Here is a 9,536-nt window from a genome sequence, read left to right on the forward strand (position 1 = left end):
CATGCAGGGCTTCAGCCCGTCCTCTTCCTCATAACTGAAAGAGCCCAACATATCCGAGAAGGAAAGACAGCCTCATGTTTACCCATATCCCTGATGGAGAAACTGAGGCTCAGAGGGAGAGGAAAAGTGACTTGTCACAGGCCCCACGGTGACCTAGGAGCAGACCTCCTGGCCGCCAGCCCCCAGCCAAGGAATGTATGGGGGATATTGTCCCAGAGTCCCTAGAAGACCTCACAACTGCCCAATTCAGTCTAGAGGCCCCATGCGCCCTGCAACACCTCCTCCAGGGAGCCTGCAAGGCCTGTCTGGTTGAGCAACAACCCCATCCTTGTCCCTCTGCAGCCTTTGGTGCCATCCTGCAGGGCAGCCTCTTTGGGCAGCTGGGCACCATGCCCTCCACGTACAGCACTCTCTTCCTGAGTGGCCAGGGCCTGGCTGGGATCTTCGCTGCCCTTGCCATGCTCCTGTCCATGGCCAGTGAGTAGACTTGGGTGGCTGGAGGGCTGGGATGGCCTCTGAGGCTTGGGGAGCAGAGAGGGCGTGTGAGAGATTCTGGGTGGAGACGGAGGTAATGGGGTGATGTGTGGAAATGTGGATTGGGTCTGGGGCTTGGAATCCGGGCTCTTGGGCCCTGGAGTGAGGAATAATAACCTGGTGAGGACTGGTTTAACTCAGAGCCAAAGGCAGGATTTCTGGGGCCAAGACTGGCACACAGCAACGGATTATGGTTAAGGGAGGAGGACAAGTTTGGGATTCAGATCCATGTGGGTTTGAATCCGCTTCACTGCTCACTGGCTTGGGGCATTGGACAAGGCCTGGAACCTCTCAAGATTCCTCTCAAGGCTGGTTTTCCCACCTCTATGATTCTATTTTATTTTTTGGAGTCTGAGTCTCACCCTGTGGCCCAGGCTGGAGTGCAGTGGCACACTTATGGCCACCGCAGCCTCGACCTGCTGGGCTCAGGTGACCCTTCAACCTCAGCCTTCCAAGTAGCCAGAACTACAGGCACGCGTCACTACTCCTGACTAATTTTTTAATTCATGATAGAGATAAGGTCTCCCCAAGTTGCAGACTGGTCTCAAACCCATGGGCTCAGGCAATCCTCTCACCTCCTTCTCCCAAAGTGCTGGGATGATAGGTGTGAGCCACCGCGCCTGGCCTATATGATTGTTACAGTTCCCTGCTCAGGCTGTCATTAGCATACAATAAGAGAAGATTCTTGGCACATAGTAGGGGAAAGTGAGGAAGGGCAGGGCTTGTCTGGGGCCATGTGCCAGATTCCCGAGTTTGTCATTGAAGGCTCAAGTACAAGAGGCTGGGAGGGGGGATCTGAGAAGTGCATGATGGGAAGGGAGACATGAATTGGAAGCCCCGTGGGAGCCGGTGGGACCAGCCACCTCTCCTCTGCAGCCAAAGTTTCTCCGCAGGTGGCGTGGACGCCCAGACCTCTGCCCTGGGGTACTTTATCACGCCCTGTGTGGGCATTCTCATGTCCACTGTGTGCCATCTGAGTCTGTCCCGCCTGGTGAGCCTACCATTGGGCTTGAGGTCCCATCTCAAAGCGTCTCAGACAGAGTCCTGAGTCTGAGGCCCTGAGAGGGGCTGGGGGAGGCAGAGGAGACCTGGGCTCAGCCCTAACTCCCAAAGGAGTCTACTCCCAGGGACTCCAGCGCCCAAGTCAGTGGTGTGGGGTGGACTTTGGACACCACGGCCAAGCCAGGCAGGTCCAACACCTTCCTGTGCTTCTGCAGAAGTTTGCCCGCTACTACTTGGCCAAGGACTCCTCGCAGGCCCCAACTCAGGAGCTGGAGACCAAAGCTGAGCTGCTCCAGTCTGGTAAGCCCCGAGACCCTGCTGGGGAGAAGGGAGACCTACAAGAATTTAGAGCCGTCTCCCCTGGAAAGCATTTTCCTCTGTCCCCAACTAGGGCCCCACCTCTAGTAGCCTTAAGCGAGTAGAGGCAGATCACAAAGGGTGTCAGCAGATTAAGTCATCCCTGCTGTTCTTTGGGGCTCAGTTTCCTCCTCTATAAAATGGGGAGACAGTAGAGCCTCGTGCATGCAAGCTCTGGATCTGAATTTGAATCCTGGTTTCACAGCGTCCCAGCTGTGTGGCCTGAGACAAGTCACTAAACCGTGTAACCCCTATGAGCTTCATTTTCTCATTTGTAAAGCAATGGCAATGAGCTAATCTATCAGAAGCTGGGAAACTGGGCATAGTAGTGCATGCCTATAATCCCAGCACTTTGGGAGGCCAAGGAGAAAAGATCGCTTGAGTCCAGGGGTTCAAGACCAGCCTGGGTAACAAAGTAAGACCCCATCATATTTTAAATAAAAATAAAAAGAAGCCGGGCTCGGTGGCTCAGCCTATAATCCCGCGCCTTGGGAAGCTGAGGTGACTAGATTGCCTGAGCCCGCGAGTTCGAGACCCGCCTGGGCAACTTGGTGAGAGCTCATCTCTACAATAAATAAATTTTTAAAAAAATTACCCGGGTGTGGTAGCGCGTGCCTGTAGTTCCAGCTACTTGGAAGGCTGAGGTGGAAGGATCGCTGGAGCCCCAGCAGGTCGAGGCTGCGGTGGCCGGGAGCGGCCACTGCACTCCAGTCTGGGTGACAGAGTGAGACTCCAACTCAAAAAAAAATAAAAAATAAAAATAAAAAGAGAGCATCTATTAGAGGTGCTGAACTCGTTGCCACATGTATGTGCTTCCTCATAGCTGTGTTTATTTCCATCATGAATTCCCTTCACCTGCACCCCAGGCTGGAGGAGGATTATTTTATTATTTTATTATTATTTTTTTGAGTAGGAGTCTCACTCTCTCACCCAGGCTGGAGCGCAATGCCATGCTCCTGGCCACCGCAGCCTTGACCTGTTAGGCTCAAGCGATCCTTCTGCCTCAGCCTTCCAAGTAGCTGGAACTACAGGCATGTGCCACCATACCCGGCTAAGTTTTTGATTTATTGTAGAGATGAGGGCTCGCCAAGTTGCCCGGGTTGGTCTTGAACCTGTGTGCTCAGGCAATCCTCTCACCTCAGCCTCACAAAGTGCTGGGATTATAGGTGTGAGCCACCATGCCCTGCTATTTTATTTTATTTTTGAGTCAGAGTCCCACTCTGTCGTCCAGGCTGGAGTGCTGATGGCCACCGCAGCCTCAACCTGCTGGGCTCAGGTGATCCTTCTGCCTCAGCCTTCCAAGTAGCTGGAACTACAGGCGTTTGCCACCACCACTGGCTATTTATTTATTTATTTATTGTAGAGATGAGGTCTCACCAAGTTGCCCAGGCTGGTTTCGAACCTGTGGGCTCAGAGGCAGTCCTCTTGTCTCCTCCTCCCAAAGTGCTGGGATTACAGTCGTGAGCTACCATGCCCGGTGAATCACTCTTTTTTTTTTTTTTTTGAGTTGGAGTCTCACTCGGTCACCCAGACTGGAGTGCAGTGGCCGCTCCCAGCCACCGCAGCCTTGACCTGCTGGGCTCCGGTGATCCTTCCGCCTCAGCCTTCCAAGTAGCTGGAACTACAGGCGCGCGCTACCACGCCCGGCTAGTTTTTTTTTGATTTATTGTAGAGCTGAGGTCTCGCCTGCCCAGGCGGGTCTCGAACCCGCGGGCTCAGGCAATCCACTCACCTCAGCCTCCCAAGGCGCGGGATTACAGGCTGAGCCACTAAGCCCGGCAAATCATTTATTTTAACTGCTGGGAATCTGGATGTCAGGAAACACGGTTGCAGGTGTGACTCCACCCTCTCCTCTTGCCCCAGATGTGAAGAACGGGATTCCCAACAGCCCCCAGAAGGTAGCCCTGACTCTGGATATTGATCTTGAGAAGGAACCGGAGCCAAATGAACCCCAGAACCCAGGAAAACCTTCAGTCTTCGTTGTCTTCCGAAAGGTTTGACTTGAATATAACCCCCACCCACCAGCAGTGGGAAGAATGGGGTCTCGCATTGTCTATTCCGAGGTCACAGGGTCCTAGCGGGCCAGGAACACAGCTGGGCTGGGCCCCAAGTATTTTTTTTCGGGTGGGGCCTGAGCAAGAGGGTTGGGCCCTGGACTGCCCCGCCCACTCACACCCTTGCCTCTGGCTCCCAGATCTGGCTGACAGCGCTGTGCCTTGTGTTGGTCTTCACAGTCACCCTGTCCGTCTTCCCCGCCATCACAGCCATGGTGACCAGCTCTACGGGTCCTGGGAAGTGGAGTGAGTGTCGGAGTGCAGAAGAGGGCAAGGCAGGGGGCACAAAGCGGGGAGGAGGAAAGGGGGAAGTGGGGACCAGCGTGAACCACCAGTCCTCTCTCCCCCAGGTCAGTTCTTCAACCCCATCTGCTGTTTCCTTCTCTTCAACATCATGGACTGGCTGGGACGGAGCCTGACTTCTTACTTCCTGTGGGTAAGCACACCTGAGTTGGGTGATCTGATACTTTAGGAAGCAGTTGGGATCACAGGGCGTGAAAGAACACAGGTGATTTTCCAACAGCCCCGTGGTCTGACAAAGGAACTGCTGGCCAAGTGGCAGTGAGCACCTGGGCCCTGGAGGTATGCAAGCCAGGGCTTGGACTGTGAGCTTCTGGAAAGCAAAAGCCAAGTCCAATTGACCTCTGTGCTCCCAGCATCCAGCCCAGGGCCCAACCTTGGTACTCAGAGAATGGTTTTTTTTTTTGAATCGGAGTCTCATTCTGTTGCCCAGGCTGGAGTGCAATGGCACGCTCATGGCCACCTGGACCTGCTGGGCTCAGGCAATCCTTCTGCTTCAGCCTTCCAAGTAGCTGGAACCACAGGCATGTGCCACCACATTTGGCTAATTTTTTGATTTATTGTAGAGACGAGCCATGTTGCCCAGGTTGGTCTCGGACCCCTGAGCTCAGGCAGTCCTCTCACCTCTACCCGCCAAAGTGCTGGGATTACAGGCATGAGCCACCGTGTCTGACTCAGAGAATGTTACATGGAGATTCCTGCACCAGGCAAGAGGCTGTACAAGATCCCTAGTTTTGCAATTACTTTCCATCATGGTGCTATTTTTTTTTTTTTTTTTTGAGTTGGGGTCTCATTTTGTCACCCAGACTGAAGTGCAGTGGCACAATCATGGCTCGTCGCAGCCTCAACTTCCTGGGCTCAGGTGATCCTTCTGCCTCAGCCTCCTGAGTAGCTGGGACTACAGGTGCATGTCACCATGCCTGACTAATTTTTTATTTTTATTTTTCTAAAGACAAGGTCTCGCTATATTGCCTAGGCTGGTCTCATACTCCTGGGCTCAAGCAGTTCTCTCCCCTCGCCTCCCAAAATGCTAGGATTACAGGCGTGAGCCGCTGCACCTGACCCCATGCTATTTCTTTAAATGAAAACTTCCAAGGAGAGATAATAAATAAAACACCAAAGAGGACCTGCTCTGATCCAGGTCAGGACAGGAGACCTGGATCTCCAGCTTCTAATCACACTTGGAAACCTAACTGCCCCAGAGAGGTTTGTGGAACCCCCCAGGGGTGCTCTGAGGAACCCAGTCTGAAACTGCAGATTCAGTTCTGCCATGAACAGCTAGAGATTGGGAGAGAAAGAGGCCAGCCCCAGGCCTGTCCCTCTGATTGCTGGGTGGCCTTGGCCCAGGTCCTCGTTCCCTAGAGGCCCCAACACTGGGTCCTCACGGGCTCATAGGGTAGATGGGGTCAGAGGACACCGGGGGTTGACGGATCAGTCTGTCCTGTGGCTGCCCCAAGGTCCCCGTGGAGCTGAGACCTGGCTCCAGGGCCCTTGCTCACTCCAGCCTCTGTCACAGCCAGACGAGGACAGCCGGCTGCTGCCCCTGCTGGTCTGCCTACGCTTCCTGTTCGTGCCACTCTTCATGCTGTGCCATGTGCCCCAGAGGTCCCGGCTGCCCATCCTCTTCCCGCAGGATGCCTATTTCATCACTTTCATGCTGCTGTTTGCCATTTCTAATGGCTACCTGGTGTCCCTCACCATGTGCCTGGCGCCCAGGTTCGGGGGCGGGGAATGGGGTGGTGTGGGGGCTGGGAGTGGGAGGTGGGTTAGATCTTTGAGGAGGGGCAGCCTGCAAGGGAGGGAGGGTCCCTTCTGCTTCGGGCCAGCCCAGCCCTAGTTGTCTGCAGGCCTCGCTGGCGCCCCCCTCGCTGGCGTCGGGGCAGGTCTTAACTGCTGGGGAAATGGTCAGGCGCAGTGGCTCAAGCCTGTAATCCCAACACTTTGGAAGGCCGAGGCAAGAGAATTGCCTGAGCACAGAGGTTCAAGACCAGCCTGGGCAACTTGGTGAGACCCTGTCTCTACAGCAAATCAACAGATTAACTGGGCATGGTGGTGCGTGCCTGTAGTTCCAGCTACTTGGAAGGCTGAGGCGGAAGGATCTCCAGAGCCCAGCAGGTCGAGGCTGTGGTGTCCCTGACCTGGTTCTCCCTGTCACCTTTACTCTCCCTGGATTCTCAATGCCACTGCTCCTCCGAGAAATAGTCCATGCATTCCACTTTCAATCAAAACCTTAGCTCCCCTTCAGCTGATAATTTTGGAGCTAGATGGGTCCTGAGGGATGACAGTCCAATGCATTAATTTTATAGATGGGGAAACTAAGGTCCATAGATGAGTCCCCAGAACCAGTTCCTACTTTACGAGGCAGGTACGTCCCCAGTCTGGTTCTCTCCCCAGCAGTTTGTTTTTGTTTTTTGTTTTGAGTTGGAGTCTCACTCTGTCGCCCAGGCTGGAGTGCAGTGGCACGCTCACGGCCACCCCAGCATCTACCTGCTGGGCTCCAGCAATCCTTCCACCTCAGGCTTCCATGTAGCCAGAACTACAGGCACACGCTACCATGCCTGGCTAATTTTTGATGTATTGTAGAGACGAGGTCTCGCCAAGTTGCCTGGGCTGGTCTCAAACCCACGGGGTCAGGCAGTCCATTCGCCTCAGCCTTCCAAAGTCTTGGGATGATGGGCTGAGCCACCGAGCCTGGCCATCAGGGGCACTTTGTGAAAAGAGAAGGCAGTGGAATCTAGAATCCCATAATGTTGGACCCCAAAGGCCCTGAGAGAGAGATGTGTTTGTCCAGCAGTCTCATTTTACAGATCGGGAATCTGAAGCCTAGAAAGAAGGACCTAATTGTGACATGAGTCAGAGTCTGGACAGAACAGGCAGTGGACCTTGGGGCTGAGTTTGGGCCTTGCATCTTCTAAGAGCTCCTATTCCTGGTGTTCTAGACAGGTGCAGCCACACGAGAGGGAGGTAGCTGGCGCCCTCATGACCTTCTTCCTGGCCCTGGGACTGTCCTGTGGTGCCTCCCTCTCCTTCCTCTTCAAGGCACTGCTCTGAAGTGGCCCATCCGAGCTCTCCCAGCAGCCCTCTCCACGGCGCCCACTGTGGAGTTGAGATCCAGCCCAGGGGAATGGCGAACCCGGCTCAGGCCTCTGCTGGGCGGGGGCCCCTGGCTCTAAGGCCACCGGGAAGGGCAGGAGATGCTCCCCCTCGCTGGCTGGTGACCACTTGAGGTGCTCGAGGAAGAATTCACCACCGGTCATTCTAACCCTCATCCAGGAACGGAGCTGACTTCCATGACTTCATCGAAAGATTGATAATCAGGGGAAAGAAGACACAGGCGTGGTCTTCCTCAGTGTCTGAGCTGCATTTGTTAATCATTACCGAGAGCAGAGGAGGCCAGGGGTCCTTGCCAAGGGTGTGGCTGAGCGGCCCCTACCTCAAGCTCAGAGTGGGAGGTGAGACCATCCCAGGACAGACGCCCTCTTCCCCCCAGGCCCCAGTGACCTCGAGGTAAAGGGAACCAGGGAACTTGAGAGGGGCCAAGGGGAAGGAACAGGTGCGGAGGATCTGAGGGCACTCGGAGGACCAGGCTCTGGCCTTGAATAGTGAACAGCGTCTTCATGGCCAACACGAACTGTCCCCGCTTCACAGAGCCCAGCTGGACCTGGGTCCCAGAACCGCAGCTAGCCTGCATGTGTGCACGCACTTTACAGTTTGCAAAGGTCTTCTGTACCGTCTCACTGAGGCCCTTGGAAGGAACCAAGCAGGGAGTGTGCTTCCCTCATTGTACAGGAGAGGAAATTGAGTCCTGGGGCGAGGGGACGTGACTGGTCCGTGGTAGAGCCGGGACTCAGCCCCCAACCCCCTCCTCCCTGTAGGTGCTGTTCTCCCTGCCTACCACCTGCTTCTCTTTTCCTCAGGTGGGTCAGGGCAGGAGCCCTAAGCACTTACGCCACCTTTTTGCTCAGTTTCCCCCCTGACCCTGCTCCTGGGTCTAATAACAACTCTATTCATTTGTATGATGTGTTCGCTGAGTCTTTATTTCCAAAATGCTGTTGCTCTATTGGCCTCAGTGAGCTGGGTGGGATGGGGATGATTGACAGGTGGGGTGACTGAGGCCCTGAGAGGGGCAGGGATTGCTGGGCATCTCTGTGCTGGATCCTCTGGACCATGTGATAACACCTGACAGAGCACCTAGCTGGATGGACAATTATTGCCGTTCCCTCCGTCAGCCCCTGGGCTCTCACCAGTATCCTCTACCCACCCTCCCACCCCCCTGCCCAGGGTAGCTCTTCAGAAAACCAGCCTCAGAGGGGTAGTCAGCCTGGGCAGGGCTTTGGCAACCCTGCCAATTCTATGGATGGATCGAAAAAAGGTCTGCTTCACAACACCTGTGCTACCCTGACCAGCCCAAGGAAAAGCAAGGGTTTTCTGCCTACCTGCCTTCCTGAACATTTACTGAGCACCTATTTTGTACTGGGTGCTAAACCAGAAATTCTTTTTTTTTTTTTTTTTTTGAGTTGGAGTCTCACTCTGTCGCCCAGACTGGAGTGCAGTGGCCGCTCCGGCCACCGCAGCCTCGACCTGCTGGGCTCCGGCGATCCTTCCGCCTCAGCCTTCCGAGTAGCCGGAATTACAGGCATGCGCTACCACGCCTGGCTGATTTTTTAATTTATTGTAGAGATGAGGTCTCGCTGCCCAGGCGGGTCTCGAACCCGCGGGCTCAGGCCATCCACTCACCTCCGCCTCCCAAAGGCGCGGGATGACAGGCTGAGCCCCTGAGCCCGGCTCAGAAATTCTTCTGATACCAAAGAGGAAGACAAGGCAAGATATAGTCTTGGTAGCTGAAATAAGCCACAGGGCAGATCCCAGGTAAGGATTCATTCCTTGGACTACTGTTCACAGCCCCATGCCAGGCCCTGGCTCGTCTGGAGACCCTGAAACAAAGCAGATGCAGTCCCCACTCCCAAGGCCATGGGAAGCAGACTGGGACTTGGGGTACAGCTTGTGAGGGCCCTGCAGGAGTGTGTCATTAAGGACTCCAGAAAAAAGAGCCACTGGTTGCACCTGGGAAGTCAGGGCGGGTATTCTGGAAGAGCTGTTCCTCAAGCTGGGCCTTGAGGGATGTATATGAGTTTGCTGAGTTCAGATGGAGGAGAGGCAGAAACAGAGAGGCCACAGAGGAGTTGGCTCCTGCAGTCCAGTGAGGAGTAATGAGGCCTAGACAGCAGCTTAGAGGAGGATGGATACAAGAGACATGAGGGCGGCTGCTTCTATAGAGGCCGATTAACG

The 9,536-nt window shown here is 54.8% G+C and overlaps 1 protein-coding gene across 1 annotated transcript in view; it reads left to right on the plus strand.

Annotated features, from left to right (window-relative positions):
* The window catches only part of SLC29A2 (solute carrier family 29 member 2), a 9,869-nt gene extending 2,343 nt beyond the window's left edge, over window positions 1-7,526 (plus strand). Inside the window, exons 5-12 of the mRNA XM_008062704.2 lie at window positions 300-477; window positions 1,428-1,525; window positions 1,752-1,836; window positions 3,757-3,887; window positions 4,088-4,193; window positions 4,298-4,383; window positions 5,764-5,963; window positions 7,187-7,526. Of these exons, the coding sequence (XP_008060895.1) occupies window positions 300-477; window positions 1,428-1,525; window positions 1,752-1,836; window positions 3,757-3,887; window positions 4,088-4,193; window positions 4,298-4,383; window positions 5,764-5,963; window positions 7,187-7,298 (996 nt within the window). The 3' untranslated portion in view covers window positions 7,299-7,526. The remainder of the gene's footprint in view (window positions 1-299; window positions 478-1,427; window positions 1,526-1,751; window positions 1,837-3,756; window positions 3,888-4,087; window positions 4,194-4,297; window positions 4,384-5,763; window positions 5,964-7,186) is intronic.
* Window positions 7,527-9,536: the final 2,010 nt, after the last annotated feature.

This window comes from Carlito syrichta, unplaced genomic scaffold, assembly GCF_000164805.1.
Source record: "Carlito syrichta isolate Samal-C Ts95f unplaced genomic scaffold, Tarsius_syrichta-2.0.1 Scaffold305797, whole genome shotgun sequence".
Lineage (NCBI taxonomy): Eukaryota > Metazoa > Chordata > Mammalia > Primates > Tarsiidae > Carlito > Carlito syrichta.